This window comes from Bubalus bubalis, chromosome 11 (genome assembly GCF_019923935.1).
Source record: "Bubalus bubalis isolate 160015118507 breed Murrah chromosome 11, NDDB_SH_1, whole genome shotgun sequence".
Lineage (NCBI taxonomy): Eukaryota > Metazoa > Chordata > Mammalia > Artiodactyla > Bovidae > Bubalus > Bubalus bubalis.
The window spans coordinates 77,643,033-77,659,249 of record NC_059167.1 but is presented as its reverse complement, the minus strand read 5'-3'; the positions used below and the strand labels follow the sequence as shown (position 1 = coordinate 77,659,249).

At 39.9% G+C, this 16,217-nt stretch overlaps 1 protein-coding gene across 2 annotated transcripts; it reads right to left on the bottom strand.

Moving 5' to 3' along the window:
• Positions 1-258: 258 nt before the first annotated feature.
• Positions 259-16,162, bottom strand: TOX4 (TOX high mobility group box family member 4). 2 transcript variants are annotated; one of them, XM_006062097.4, is made up of 9 exons: positions 16,024-16,162; positions 15,758-15,826; positions 7,616-7,858; positions 6,476-6,736; positions 5,900-6,130; positions 4,150-4,230; positions 3,010-3,753; positions 1,819-1,982; positions 259-1,170 (listed from the first exon to the last, which is right to left on the bottom strand). In XM_006062097.4, exons 1-9 carry the CDS (start codon positions 16,027-16,029, stop codon positions 1,110-1,112), a joined length of 1,860 nt encoding a protein of 619 aa, XP_006062159.1. In that variant the 5' UTR covers positions 16,030-16,162; the 3' UTR covers positions 259-1,109. The 2 variants fall into 2 exon arrangements, with proteins under 2 accessions (XP_006062159.1, XP_025151832.1); XM_025296047.3 differs by lacking the exon at positions 16,024-16,162 and adding an exon at positions 8,526-8,608 and having other exon boundaries at positions 15,758-15,828.
• Between the last annotated feature and the right edge of the window lie 55 nt (positions 16,163-16,217).

Sequence of the window (16,217 nt, the reverse complement as noted above, 5' to 3'; positions counted from 1 at the left end):
AGTATGATTGCTTATAAATGTAAACTGGGAATGTTAGGTAACTGGGAAATGTTACCTGCCTTATTGGGTTGCTATAAGGCTTCAAACTAAATGAATGTGTGGGAAGCATTAAAATGTTGATTTGATCAGCAGTTAAGTGTTATAAACATGATAAGAAAGGGTTGTCTGGGACATTTCTCAAGGTAAGATCTGAGTTTCACTTAAGATTATCATCACTAGAGCTGTCATGTTTTAAATAGTTGCTTATTCTGTTACAACTGTGGCTTTGCTAGTTTTTTATTCATTTAATTCCAAGAAAAATGAAATAAGCACATCTTACATTAAGTAAGTGCCTAGGGTATGCAGAGAATTAGCCTATATAAGTGAAAACACTTCGGGCCTATTTTTTAAAAGATATTTCATCAAACACAAGTGAACACAATTTCTTTAAACTTTGGTGAAATCTCGTATATTAAGGATGTCGAGTTCTCCCTTTTACACTCAAACTGTGATACAATCAGAAAGTTGAGTACAGAAATATAATTGCAGAGAAATAAGAAGCTCCTAGGTGATGTTATTTTCTCTACAGTCCAGTGTGCTTATTATTACTGTGTTGAAAACCTTTGTTCTCAAACTAATAATGAATGTACAGATATGATAGTAACAGTTCTCTAAGAGGTAACCTTTAATGCAACCTTTTAGCCCCTTTAGAAGGGATGCACACAGTGATGTTTTTTTCCTAGCCTCAAAGCTGAGTACTCTATCATTTTAATAATCTTTTAGGTAAATCCTATGACAATTATACCAATAAGTTTCCTCAAACAATCCCCCACCTAGCCATCACCCCTATGTTCTACTTGTTTATATTCCCTTCACCCTTTCCTCTGTTATTATCACTGATATCTCTGCTTGTACTTGAAAGTAAAAAGCAATTCCAGATTGCAGCAAACTCAGTGGCCCTGCTCCATAGCTCCTGTAGAAGAGCGACAGAAGGGGAGAAAGGTGAACGACGTAAAGGATCATCATGAGTTGAGATCAGGCACTACCAGAAGCCTCACTTGTCTTTTTAAAATAGGCTCGGTGGACATGTTCCCAGCAGTAAGTCTTCACTGGCTTGGAGAATAGATGTACTATTTCACAAACACCACTGTGTTTGAGTTTCTAGAGGCTACCCAGGCCAAGAAGACATCCCTAAGAAAGAAAAAGATACACACAAACTTAGAATTACCGCCTAGGTATGTTTTTTTAAAACTCTGTCTTAAACAAATAGGTTGATAGATATCACCTAAATAGGAATATAAGGGCAATAGGCCTAGAAGTCAGAAGTATAGCCAATCCTAATTTAAAGGATTTGAGACAGGAAATACCAATGCCTTGTTTCATGGATGTAGATCAGTCTCAGGAAAACTGGGGAAATGGGCAGAATCTTCAGAACTTCTTCCCTTTGCCCCATACTTAGCATTTTATTGTGCTACTTAACCACCTATCCATCCTCAAATTCTAATTCATTACCTAAGTGGTCTGGTTCGCACTGACGAGATAAACTATACTAATATTCACAGTCACCAACAGCTTGATGTGTCATAGTTTCAAAATGAACACGTAGAGTTAACGTGGTAACTGGAAAGTGTGAACTGCTAATCATGTCATCTTTGTCTGTACAGCAAATGTAAGCTCTTTTTAAGGAGGGACACTTTTCTAGTAGCTTCTGTGATCAGACATACATAGCAACATACTCTACCTAAGGTAAGGTGATACTGATTATATGCTCAGATACCATGTTATTCCAACAGTTGATTTAGCCATACATTAATTATAAGAAGGGAACTATAAGCTCACCTGCAGTGCTTCACCACGCACTCATTGCTGCAGTACTCATTGTCCCAGTCCTTACTCACAACGGGAGGGTTTTCACAGCCGGACCTCACACATCGAGGCTGGGGTGAAAGTGTCATGGGAGACCCACTCACCAATTCAACATCCATTTGAGAAGGAGACTCAACCTATGAGAGGAAGAGAGCATCAAAGATGGACTAGATTGCTACCTAGCCAGCCAGGCAGCTAGTCAAATTAATTCTGTGATCCAGTGGAGCAACACATGTTACAGTCCCTCACAGGTAGGGGTAAAGTTCCAAAGGAAGGTGAATTCTTGGTCTCACTCCAAATCCAGCTTTAGAATTTTGTCATCCAGACTGACATGATGCTTCCCATCAGGGGAATGCTGGTCATAATGCTAGTGTTTAATCTTAACCTATCACTAACTTTATTCTACACTTGAATAATATTCCTCTGAAAATATCAATTCAAAAATAGGAGTAGAGGTTGGGGTCACCTCAACTAAGATCAGAGGGACTAAGAGAAGATAAACTTTCGAGATCCATAGTTCCTGATTTTGCAGGGCGGGGTGGTTTTTTTTGTTTTTTTTTTTTAATAATTGTTTCTCATGTTGATGTATGGCAGAAACCAAACAGTATTGTAAAGCAGTTATCCTCCAATTAAAAAATGGCCCACATCAAAAAAACATTGTTTCATTAGTTACGAAGCTAGGATCACAAATAGACCCAGATTTCAAGTTAAAGTAGGGTAAATTGGCATCTATCTCTTTAGAAAGACTCATCGATATGTACTAGCTGAATTTTTCTACCTATATCTCCTACCCATCCCTTTACTTAAAACATAAGCCAAGCAGTCAACGTTTGGGAGAAATGGAAGAATTTGTCTCTATAGCTTTGGATCCTGGTGTAGACACTTGAAAAAAGTAACTATGCTTAGGCTGTATCTTTACTTGAATTACAGTATTACTTCTGCTGAGTTAAGGAGTAATCTAGGGCAGGAGGCCCTCTTAATGTTTCTTCTCAAGAACACTACAGAGTATCTTGGCTGGGACAATTCAGTTGTAAGCAAATGTCCTCTATAGGATATTTTGTATTCCTCGTCAGGCATTAAATGCTACTAGCAACTCCTGCTTTTATTGTATCAACCAAAATGCTTTCACTGATCTAGAGCAAATAACTGAAAACAGAGTCTCACCTCAGGAACTACATCTGTGATCATTTCACAGATTGTCTCAGGAGTGGTCTCCTCCACTGTGTGGGTCTCAGGGCTGTTGTTCACAGGCTGCTCTGGACTACTTTCCACAGGTGGTGGAACTAATGTAGTCTGCATTTTCAGAGTGGGTGGAGGCACAATCTTGACCTGTAGTGGAGGTGGCTGTTGCTGTAGGTTGATTCGAAATTTCTGAGGTGGAGGCTGTTGCATGGCCTGGAGTGGGGGAGGCTGTTGGAGAATGGTTACTTGCTGCTGAGTCGGGGGTTGAGGCATCTGCTGTAGTGGAGGGGGCTGTAGTCGGGGTGGAGGTAGTTGCATAGAAGCTGCTGCTGCTGCTGCTGCCTGCAACACCGATCGAGTGACAATCTGGGCTTGTTGACTGGGCTGGATAGTAGCTGTGCTGGTTTGGCCAAGTTGGAGACCCCGAGAGGTCACCACTGTGGCTGGGATAACAGTAACCATCCCGCCTTGAGACATAGTAATAGAAGAGGGCAACATCTGTTTGGTAATAATCAACTTGGTAATATTGGGCTGACCCCCAGCCCCAGAAGATGCCTGGTTTGCCACATAGGATGAAAGAGTGGAATTGACAACAATGGAAGGAGACAGGGCAGGGGGCTCTGTTGAGGCTGGTGCTGGAGATGCTGGGTCAGCAGCAGCCACAGGAGGTGGAGAAGGAGTCTGTGATGGTGGCGCTGGGTCCATGTCCACAGTTTCCACAGTGGCCTAAAAGAAGATGAAAAAAAAATCAGGACATTTATCCTCTTTCCCAGGGTATGTTCACCCTAATCCCTTCCAAGAAAAGAATACATTACAGATGGGGGTGGGGGGTCGGGGGGTGGAGGTGATGGGTAAAGAAAGAAAGAAAGAAAAATGGGCAGCCATGTGTGCTACTTGGCTAAAGTAAACAATGACAATATCAAACTCAGAAAGACAGACTGTTCGGAGAGTTTTATGATGGAAACAAATGGGAAACCTGTTACATACTTTGAAGCTTTAATACTACATAGTATTAATAGATTCCACAGATTTTTTTGGTGGTATTTACTTCTTATAAATGCTAATAAGCAGCTCAAAAATCTGTTTATTGGTTTAAATATACATCTATCCCAGTCCTCTTACCTGACACTCTTGATTATCTTTATAAGCAGCCAAAGCCTTCAGATACTCTTTCTTGGCAGCTTCAGTTTTCCTCTTATATACCTGCATGAAAGAAGCTGCTTAAAAAGTCCATATACTCATAGAAAAGACCAATAATCCTGTATTATTCATCAGTGAAAGACAATTCATCTTAGTGTAAATATTGACAACCCTCCTTAGGTGAATACACTTCTGAAAACTAGTACTCAAGACAGCCTCCATGGCAGACTTGTATATGAAAGCCAGCCAATCAACAGTAGGCTTGCAGAATAACTACACTTCTAAAGCTAATAGCAACCACTGCCCACACTTCTGTAACCAACACAAATCCTGACCCCCTAACTACATGATAAAATCAGTAGTCTGCTTAGTCTGGGATCATGTCTACCCAGTCAGTATATACTCTCCCTCTTAAGGAATGTGGTAAACTGCAATGATGGCCACAATTCTTCCTGTTCTGTGTACCTAGTCTTCCATTAACAAATGAAACCTATTTCCCCTTCCTTTGAATTTGGGCTAGCTCTGTGAGTTAACCATTAGAATGTGGCTGAATTGACACAAAGAGAATTTGGGGGCACCTGTTTGCATTCTCTTGGAACACTGCTCTAAGCCTGCCAGTGTAAAGAAGTCAGTCTAGCCTATTTGGAGGATGAGAGACCATGCGAAAGAGACCAAGGCGTTAAGCCAACAGGTAGCACCAACTGCCAGACATGGCAGCAAGGTCATCTTGAGCAGCCATATCAGGCTGTCGTTTGTGAGTACAACTCCAAGAATAAACCCAGGTAAGAACACCAAGAAAACCACCTAACCAATTTACAGAATCATAATAAGTAATAAATTACTTCTGTCTTAAGGCAGTGGCACCCCACTCCAGTACTCTTGCCTGGAAAATTCCATGGATGGAGGAGCCTGGTGGGCTGCAGTCCATGGGGTCGCTAAGAGTCGGACATGACTGAGCGACTTCACTTTCACTTTTCACTTTCCTGCATTGGAGAGGGAGATGGCAACCCACTCCACTATTCTTGCCTGGAGAATCCCAGGGACGGTGGAGCCTGGTGGGCTGCTGTCTATGGGGTCACACAGAGTCGGACACGACTGAAGTGACTTAGCAGTAGCAGTAAGCTACTAAATTTCTGGTGGTTTAGTGAGCAACACATAACTGATATAAATTACCTAATAAATTCAGTTTTTGTTTTAAGATTAAGTAGCAGATAACACCTGTTGAGTCTAGGGTAATGATAATTACACTCATCTTTAATTTCAATTGTATATTTATGTAGTATCACAATTTTCATTTGTTTAATTCAGGTTAAATTTAGGGAGGTTAACTATAGTTTTCAAGTTTATATGAGGCCAATGAAAAACTCCAAACTTGGCTGTGGATTCAGTGTTTTTTATAATAATTTTTATGTAGGTATTTTGGATTCAGTGTATGGCTGCAATTTTTAAGACATATGATCTTGAATCCCATTAACAAAGAGCTGATATTAAACAACATCTGAGAAAGTTAAAGCTTAGGTTTAATCCCCTTGCCTTTTTTTTAAACCAATTTTTAAAGTTATTTCGCTGCACCAGGTTTTAGTTGCAGCATGTGGGGTCTAGTTCCCTGACCAGGGATTGAACCTGGGTCCACTGCATCTGAAGCGTGGAGTCGTAGCCACTGGACCAGCATGGAAGTCCCTATCCCCCTTCTTAAGAACTTCTATAACATTGTTCCTCATTATTTGCTCACCTGTTTTTGCTCTTCTCCAAGACTGTCCCACATAGAAGCCACAATTTTTGAAACCTCCCCAAAAGTGGCATTGGGATTCTGTCCCTTGATTGCAGCCTGTGTGTCACGAAAGAATAAAGCATATGCTGAAACTGGTTTTTGAGGTTCATTAGGATCTTTCTTTTTTCTCTTCTTTGGAGCCTTCTGCTTTTTCCCTGCTTCCACCACAACTGTTTTCTGGCTGGGAGGTTGCTGTGAGGAGAAAAGAGACAGAATTATGAGGGAAGTATCACATCTGGAGAACTCACAGAAAAGGACTTTTAGATGGGGTAAACTAGTCATAGGAATGAAATTTTCAGAAATGCTAAATAAAAATAGAGGCAAGAGGATTAAGGCTTTAGTAAAGTATGTGAGGACAGATAAGTATGGGGGTTGGAAAAAGCATTATAAACTGTAAATTAAGAGGCAGGACCCCATAACCAGGAAAGAGCAGAGAAATGGCAGGGCAGTAGGAGAGAAAACTTAGTAGGATCTGTATGTCAAAGGTTCTATCCCAGTGTAACATGGCAGATTTGATTTTGGCAGAGAATGCCCTACCCTCCGGAATTCCTCAACACCATCCTCATGAAGTGAACTTGTAGGTGAAGGGGTGGTTGAAAGACGATCCTCAGGTGACTGGGCAGGTGGCAGGATGGTGCCACCCCCTAAGCTCAGACCAAGTTGAGAACTCAGTTCTGACTGATCAATGGTGGTCAACTGGCTATGCCCCATCAAGCCAGATGTCATGTCTGTCATTGGTACATCAATTGTAACAGGCGGGTTGGCACTATACTGAGTTCCTATAGAATGATCCAAGTCCTGAGAGAAGCAGAAGGACAAATTAAACAGTAAATACAAAAAACACCACCTTTCCCTTCCCTGCACCTGAATTCAGGACAGCTTATAAACCCTCTGCTTACCCAGAATGCATCATCATTTAAACAAACATCAAATAATTTATCTACATATAACACATACTAAGCTTTTTAATAAGTAGAGAAATTACAGGTTGAGTACTAAGTCACTTATTTGTACTCAAAGGCCTATTCCAAAACAACTAAAACAGCCAAAGAAGTCTTAATCTTGGACAAGTTCAGATCAAGTAAATCATTCAGTAATCTGGAGATAGTGATGACACTGGGGAAAGAAAAACTTTCTCCCTGCACCCTCCTCAATAATGGCTGTTAAAGTTCAATGCACAGGCAAATCAGAGTAAAGCCAATGTTAGAAGAGATGTCTGGCATCAAGTGTAATGTGTGTCGATGTGCTGATGAGATGTGCTAGAAGCCCGATACACTGATTTATAACACATATTAATCCACTTAATCCACTCATGGTTCAGACAGGTTTTGAATACACCCCTCAACACACCAGCAATCACACTCATTTGAATCGTAGAATGTGAAAGACATAATGTAATAGGGAAAAAACTTTTTCAAAAATACAATAAATAATTTTCATTTCAGGGTTAACATTGGACATTTTACAATTTTAAAACATGTTTCAAATAAAATTGATTCAGATGATAAATCTCACTTATTCAAGGGAAGTGGGGTCTTTATTAGTGAGACTTTAGTCAGAAGAATGAAAAATAAGTAATACCCAAGGGAATTTAAGTAAGGCATACAGAGTCACTTGTATCTTCCCTAACACCATGCCCATGAGGTTGGGGAAGCCTGATAATGTCCTGCCCCTTACCATGGTCAAGCCCCCACTCAGGAGCCCCCCGCCCTGCTCCATCAAGCCATGGGTCATGCCCACAGGCATGTCCAACGTCTGGACCCCATACTGGGCTGAAAAGCTGCCATCCTGAGAGGAGGAAGGGTCTGCCAGGTCATCAAAGTGGCCAACCACATCCGAGACAGCCAATGAAGGATCAGAATCCAAGGAGATAGGTGGGATTTCAAATTCCTCATCACCCAGGCTTGGTGTGTGGAAAGTCTGTAGGGAGGGAAAAAAGGAAAAAGATTTAGTGGAAAGAGGAAGAATTGCATACTGCTAAGCGAAGAACGTGCCTGAGTACTAGACATTCTTAGTGTACTTCTTTTCAGCCTGGATCCCATTTTTGTTATCAATATCTTAGGACTTATTTAATTTTAAAAATAAGAATCTTCTTCCTCATATCTTTGGCCATATGTCATGTACAAAGCTGCTAATATCAATCACAGTTTTCAATTCATTTATCTCTTTTCCACCTTTACCATCTTGGTTGTCCTAAAGTATTTTGCCTGTTGGTCTAATGAATGATTCTTTCAGGACCATTAGTAAGGACCCAACCTTTAAAACCTGTTTTGTTATGATGTTTAAAATCTGTCTGAAGATTCTAGGATACAGCAATTATTTCATAATTACTACACCTGAACTATTAGACCACAGAAATTCACTGTCAACCACACAATTACACTTTGTTGTTTTAGGATCCTCTGAAGCAGATCCTAAAAGGAACTGTCAGGGGGACCTTATGGACTTCTAAAATATATGCACTTGAGAGTTTCCTACCTCTTTTCCATTTCAGAAATCATGATTTGTACAAAATCCCCATATATACAGGATTTTCAGAAAACCCAACAATGCCAGCCAAAATAAGGATAACAGTGAGGAGAAAAACCTTCATAAGAGATATAGCCAGAGGGCAAACTGGTTCTCTAACAGTTCCCGAACACATTCCTGTCTTGCTCTGAACAAGCCTTTCTGCAAAAGAGGAAGAAAAAGATTACTCCAGCTGGAAGACCCAATCGCTTCCTCCTAATCCAACTACAATAATAATATACTCTTTCTACTCAGTGGTAAAGAACCTGCCTGCTAATGCAAGAGACGCAGGAGACTCAGGTTCGATTTCTGGGTTGGGAGGATCCCAAAGAGAAGAAAATGGCAACTCACTCCAGTGTTCTTGCCTGGGAAGTCCCACAGGCAGAGGAGCCTGGTGGGCTACAGTCCATGGCTCACAAGTAGTCAGACAGAACTGAGTGACTGAGAGTGCAGGCATGCACTCTGAATGAGGCCACCATTCACGGAGGTAACAGATCAATGTCTGACTTAAAATACATTAAATGCTATGGTTTCTTTTGATACTAAAAAACTAATGGCAACATCTGCACCAACAGAGCATTAATAACAATAGCAAATAGAGCATTAAAAGCAAGAGACTTTCGTGTCACAGAGATCTGGGTTCAAGTCCCTTCTCTGCCACTTACTATATGACCTCAAATGGGTTTTCCTAATTTATAAAATCAGAGTTGTAATCTCCTTATATGGTTATTAGAAGGACTAATGAGATTTACTACACAAAGGTTAGTCACATGGCCCTGATATATATAATTACTTAGTGATAACATTAATATCCTAATTGTTAGCTTGTCACCTACCCCAACCAATTATCACAGATTGTTGGAATTTCAGAAACTTTACATTTTATCAACCTGTCATATGACACAATAAATATTAACTGATTCATATGAAATTCAGTAGATACCCACAGGTATTTTTTTTCTTTTCCATAATTAAGGTATCTCAAGCAGGATTTTAAAAAGGCAGACGAACCAGAGATCAAATTGCTAACATCCACTGGATCACAGAAAAAGCAAGAGAATTTCAGAAAAACATCTATTTCTGCTTCACTGACTACGATAAAGCCTTTGACTGTGTGGATCACAACAAACTGTGGGAAATTCTGAAAAAGACACCACCAGACCACCTGACCTGCCTCCTGAGAAACCTGTACGCAGGTCAAGAAGCAACAGTTAAAACCGGACATGGAACAAAGGACTGGTTCCAAAGTGGGAAAGGAGTATGTCAAGGCTGTATATTGTCATTCTGCTTATTTCACTTATATGCAGAGTATATCATGCAAAATGCCAGGCTGGATGAAGCATAAGCTGGAAACAAGATTGCCAAGAGAAATATCAATAACCTCAGATATGCAGAAGACACCACCCTTATGGCAGAAAGTGAAGAGGAACTAAAGAACCTTTCAATGAACATGAAAGAGGAGAGTGAAAAAGCTGGCTTAAAACTCAACATTCAAATAACAAAGATCATGGCATCTAGTCCCATCACTTCATGGCAAATGGATGGGGAAACAATGGAACAGTGACAGACTTTATTTTCTTGGGCTCCTGAATCATTGCAGATGGTGACTGCAGCCATGAAATTAAAAGACACTTGCTCCTTGCAAGAAAAGCTATGACCAACCTAGAAAGCATGTTAAAAAGCAGAGACATTACTTTGCTGACAAAGGTCCATCTAGTCAAAGCTATGGTTTTCCCGTAGTCATGTATGGATGTGAGAGTTGGACCATAAAGAAGGCTAAGCACTGATGAGTTGATGCTTTTGAACTATGGTGTTGGAGAAGACTCTTGAGAGTCCCTTGGACTCCTAGGAGATCAAACCAGTCAATTCTAAAGGAAATCAGTCCTGAATATTCATTGGAAGGACTGATGCTGAAGCTAAAGCTTCAATACTTTGACCACCTGATGCGAAAAGCCGACTCACTGGAAAAGACCCTGATGGTATGAAAGATTGAAGGCAGGAGGAGAAGGGGATAACAGAGGATGAGACGGTTGAATGGCATCACTGACTCAATGGACATGAGTTAGAGCAAGCTCCAGGAGACGGTGAAGGAAAGGGAAGCCTGGCATGCTGCAGTCCACGGGGTCACAAAAAGTGGACACAACTGAGCAAGTGAACAGTAACAACAACATTCTTTAAGAATTCCTTAAGGTTTTTCCAGACCTAGAAAGGATCTCACCAATATCACCATTTTTAATTTTGATAGAATATTTCCAGCTATTAAAACTAGGGAGAGAGTACGTCTGTGAAATTTCTCTGAAATCACACTGGGAGACAGAAAAAAGTTTCCTAGAAGACAAAAAGATACGTATATCGCTTCATTTCTATATTTTCCTCCTCCAAGAGCCTTACTATTTAGCATGGTAAACATTTGCGATAACACGAGGGGAGCATAAAGAGCACGGGAGCAGACAATTGAGGAAAAACTAAAACTCTCCCTAAGAACTGAACTTTCTTCAGTACACAAATCATACTTTTTCTTATTGTGTGGAAGTTCTTAACTTCAGTCCATGACTCTGAGATTTCAGTTCAAGTTCATGTGAGCATTTTTTCAGGAAAAAGAGTATACAGACTTTTACCAAATTCTGATATAAACAAACAAAAGTTACAGTGACAGGAAGGATCCAGAGAAACATTTATTGTATTAGATCAACAGTTGTAAAATAGTGGTTTACAATTTTTTAAGAAGATACAGGTTGCTTTGGTAAAGCAATAGATGACTATCCTTTTCTGCTTACCACAACAAATAAGAAAAGTAACTCTGCTGATATGAAAATGATACTATTTGTTAATGAGAACTGAAAAAAGAATAAAAATTCATACAAAAGACCAGTGTTCTACAAAGGACTAGCCCTCATAAACCATCTGGAATATTCTCATGAACTACACTAAACACCAAGGAAGCAGAGATTTCACTGTATCGAATTCACAAGGCTTTCTTTCTATGTACTACCCACTGGAATATGGAAACAGCTTTGTTATTCTGCATCCATGGCTTTAATTGTGTTTTGTTTTTTGTTACTTTGTTTCTTCCTTTAAAAAGGAAGAGTAAAATAACTGCAATGATCAAGAATACAGAAGGGGAAACCACGTGTTAGAATAGAGATCTACTCTAAAGCTTTTACTACCACAAACTATTGGTAAGATTATTAGATAATGAACATCTAAAGTTCTTTTATTTCAGTGGATTCACTATATAACTAAATCATAAACTCTAGCTTGTCAAATATAAAACATAAAACTGTAGCAAATATTAAAGTCAAACTAAGTGACATGGACACAGAAAGAGGAAACAGAAACATGATTCCCCTCCCTTCTCAACTCAACTTTCATTTCCTTCTGTTAAATTCCTGGGGCTTTATGAAGAAGAAAGCAGTTTGGGAATTATAGTTTATAAGCAAGGATTATAAAGGTTTAGCTATCTAGAGAACTAAAAAAATTTAAAATATCATTTTCCTACCTTTTCACATTCCTCCATACCAAAACACACAATCCAGTATTTAAGTAATTTCTTGTGTAGATTATTCATCTTAAGGAAAAGTTCTTTTAATCAAACACTGATTTATTCAACAATACACTGGTCCTATGGATTATTAAAATAGTTTAATTGTTCTTAAAAATTGATATGGTAATGAAAATTTAACTATTCAGTCTGAAATCATTAACTGGTTCTAATGATTACTTAGAAAATTAGAAAAATTAAGGACAGGTATCTTTATGACTGGGGTTTCCCAGATGGCGCTAGTAGTAAAGAACCTGCCTGCCAATGCAGGAGATGCAAGAGACACTAGTTTGATCCCTGGATCAGGAAGATCTCCTGGAGAAGGGAATGGCAACTCACTCCAGTATTCTTGCCTGGAGAATCCCATGGACAGAGGAGCCTGGTGGGCTACAGTCCATAGGGTCACAAAGAATCACACAGGACTGAAGCGACTTAACATGCAAGCATGCATCTTTATGACTAATTTCCCCAGAGTGCTCAAACTACAATATCATTATTTAAGTGCCAACCTAAACAAGATAAAAAGAAAGATTAAACTCCCTTCAGACTATAGAGCGCTCCTAGCTCAAGCAATGCTATTACAAATGCTAAGCCTGCCTCTCTGGACACTTAATCTTTAAAAATTATTATTTCTTATTTTATTGAGGTATAAGTTATGTAAAGCACAAAAATTTTAAGTATATGACTCAATGAATTTTTACATACATTAACACCCAATTATCTACTACCCAGATAAAGATAAAGAACATTTCCATCACTCTAAAAGATTTTCTCATGCTCCTTTCTAGTCAATACTCCCTCCCACCAGTACAAGGGGTACCACTATTCTGATTTCTATCAGCATAGTTTAGTGCTGTCTGTTCTTGATCTTAATTTAAAAAATGAACCCATATAGTGTCTACTCTTTTTTATTTGGCTTCTCTTATTCAGTACTATATTTTTGAGATCACTCAGGTTGCATTGGAGAAGGCAATGGCACCCCACTCCAGCACTCTTGCCTGGAAAATCCCATGGACGGAGGAGCCTGGTGGGCCACAGTCCATGGGGTCACTATGAGTCGAACAGGACTGAACGACTTCACTTTCACTTTTCACTTTCATGCATTGGAGAAGGAAATGGAAACCCACTCCAGTGTTCTTGCCTGGAGAATCCCAGGGACAGGGGAGCCTCGTGGGCTGCCGTCTATGGGGTCGCACAGAGTCGGACACGACTGAAGCAACTTAGCAGCAGCACGTTGCATTTATTAGTAGTTCATTATTTTTTATTGCTGTGTAGTATTCCTTTTAACAAACCTATCAGTTTATAGACATTTGTTTCCACTGTTTAGCTATATAAATCAAGTTTCTGTGGACATACATGTTTTTGGTTAGTATATGCACACATTTCTCTTATGTATATACCAAGGAATGGAATTACCAGGTCACAGGATAATTATATTTCATGTGTAGTAGATACTGCTAGTTTTCCAAAGAGGCTGAATCAATTTACACTCTCACCAGCAATGATTAAGAGTTATCTACATGCTTGCCAACTCCTGGAATGATCAGTCTTTTAAATTTTCACCATTATGATGGGTATAAAATGGTACCTCATCGTTAATTGGCATTTCCCTGATAAGTGATGGTGATACTTTTTCATATGCCTAGTGACAATTTGGATACCTTCTCTTCTGATGTGCAAGTTTAAATCTTTTGTCCATTTAAAAATTGGATTCTTTATTTCACTCTGCAGAAGTACCTGAATATACTCTGAATCTGAGCCAGATATATGTAATAAAATATCTTCTCCCAGTCTGTGAAGTGCCTATTTAATTTCTTAATGATGTCTACTGATGAAAAGTTCTTAAATTTTGGAAATTCCCTGTTTGTCTAGTGGTCAGGACTTGGCACTCTCAACTGTTTGGGCCTGGGTTCAGCCCCTGGTTGGGGAACTACAACCTGGAAAGCTGCACAGCATGGCTAAAAAAAACAAAAAAAACAAAAAAAAACAAAACTAAAACACTTTATTTCAAAGAAGTCCAATTTTTTCAACTTTTTATGATAAGTATTTTTGTGGACATTTCTTTTCCTTGCAAGAAACTCTAAAAATTACCCTTCTTCTAAAGAAAAAAAATTTTAATCATCTTCATCTTGTTTTAAGATATACTTGGGGTGGCACACAGTAAGACCAGAAACAACAAAAACCACAAACCAATTGAAATAAAGGAAAACAAACACACAAGAGGGGAAACAAAGGTGAAGAAGTTGTAATGGATAAGGAGAAATGGTAACAATGACAGGGCCCTAGGCTAAAGGAATTCACTGAAATTTAGTTATAGAACTTCTTGGCAAAAGAGTTTATAAAAAATTTTTTTCTTAAAGTAATAAAAGCAAACACAAAGGATAGACTCAAACCTGGAAAGTTCTTGATGAGGCCAATGTGAAATTTACGACACTCTAAATAAAGAAATTTAAATTGTGGAGACTTGATTCAGAAGAAATTGGTAATGATGTGCTTTCATGTGGATGAGACCAATGTGAAATCTACAACACTCCAAATAATGAAATTAAACCATGAAGATATCACTCAGAAGAAACGAACAATGAGATTGCAAAGCATCAAACAGATTTTAGTTTTATATTACTCCTAAATTTACTGCTCATTTGATTCACACTGTACTTAGGAGTGTAAAAATAAACAGTAATCACAATAAAGTTAAAAAAAAACTAGTAACATATCCCCCCCACCAACCCCCGGCCTTGCCCATCTAATTCTCATACATGAAAGCATTAAGGTTTGTTACAGGATAAGTTCATGAATGCATGCCAAGTCGCTTCAGTCGAGTCCAACTCTTTGCGACCCTATGGATAAATTCATTTAACAGCAATTGAGAATTCTTGATACAAAAAAAAGTGATAAAATGGTTTACGCCACGTATGAAAACAATTTAAAATTCTCAAAAGACAGTAGAAAGTTCAAAATTTCAGTTTCAGTTTCTCAAAGACTGAATTTATTTTTGTTCCTTTTCTTTTGCCTTGTCTAAACAAATCATACACATTTATGACAACATTTCAATTCAATCTTTTCCACGAACACTAAAGGACCGCACCATGATCATTACTTCTACTTCACAACATCGTAAGAAACTATTGTTACAATCATTTGACAGCTAGGGAAACTGACACATAAGGGTGAAGTAACCTACCCAAACTCTGAGGCACTGGCAAACAGAAACGCGTGCTCTACTCAATTTCATGTTTTCTCGCAAATATTTCCTTTCATTCTCTCACTAGCACAACAAGCTAATACTCTGTAAGTAAACATAACCATTAACTTTCTAAAAATCGCTAGGTAGGAGGATTTAATGAAACACAGACCCCTTCAATAGAGTACGGTTTAAGAATGAACACATTCCACAGTTGACATGTTAGGTAAACTCCTGCCCTTTCCCAAATTTCTTTGGCTGAAACATTCTCTCCTTACTGCGATCTCCCATTATTGTACTTGTTTCTCCTCCACGAAAGGAGACAATTTCACTCTGTACTCCAATACAGAATCGCTCTAAAATAGGTTCGCTTTTCCCAGAGTCCTGCTTTTCTGATGACAGCAGCTTTCCTGGCCTTCCGCGTAGTCCTCATAGGCTCTGAAGGCAGCTGCCACTTTTCTCCAAACATCAATCGCAGCCTCCGGTTCCCAACCCCCCGGCCCTGGCATCCGCGCTCTCCTCCCCATCACCCTACCCCACCGCTGCCTCCCACCCTCTCCGCGCAGCGTCGGCAACTCATGCTCACCTCGGCCCCTGACAGGAAGGGGTGCGAGGGCCCTGTGATCGTCAGGTAATTGTCATTTCCTCCGGGAAACTGGAAACCAAAAGAAAGCCGCGGGGTTAAGTTAGGGGAAGCAGGGAGTTAGATCGGAGCGACGGATTCTGACCCATACATTATGACAACACCCCCCAAACCCCGCTCTCTCTCCCCTCCCGTCTGCCGCCGCTCTGCCCGGCTTCCCGCTTCTGCTTCAACCCCGTCAGCCGCGCTCTCAACGCTCAGGAGCCTACCTCCATCTTCACACAACGGCTATCACGGTCTCAGTGAACTCATCACTCCCACCGCCCCCACCACACAGGACACGGAACTGCCGTCACTTCCCAACGTCGTGCGTCGCTCTCCGCTGATTGGAAGGAGCGCCTTGGGGCTGTTGCGAGTCAGGCCCGGGAAGGCCGAGCGGACTGACAGGCTAGCTATCGCCTCC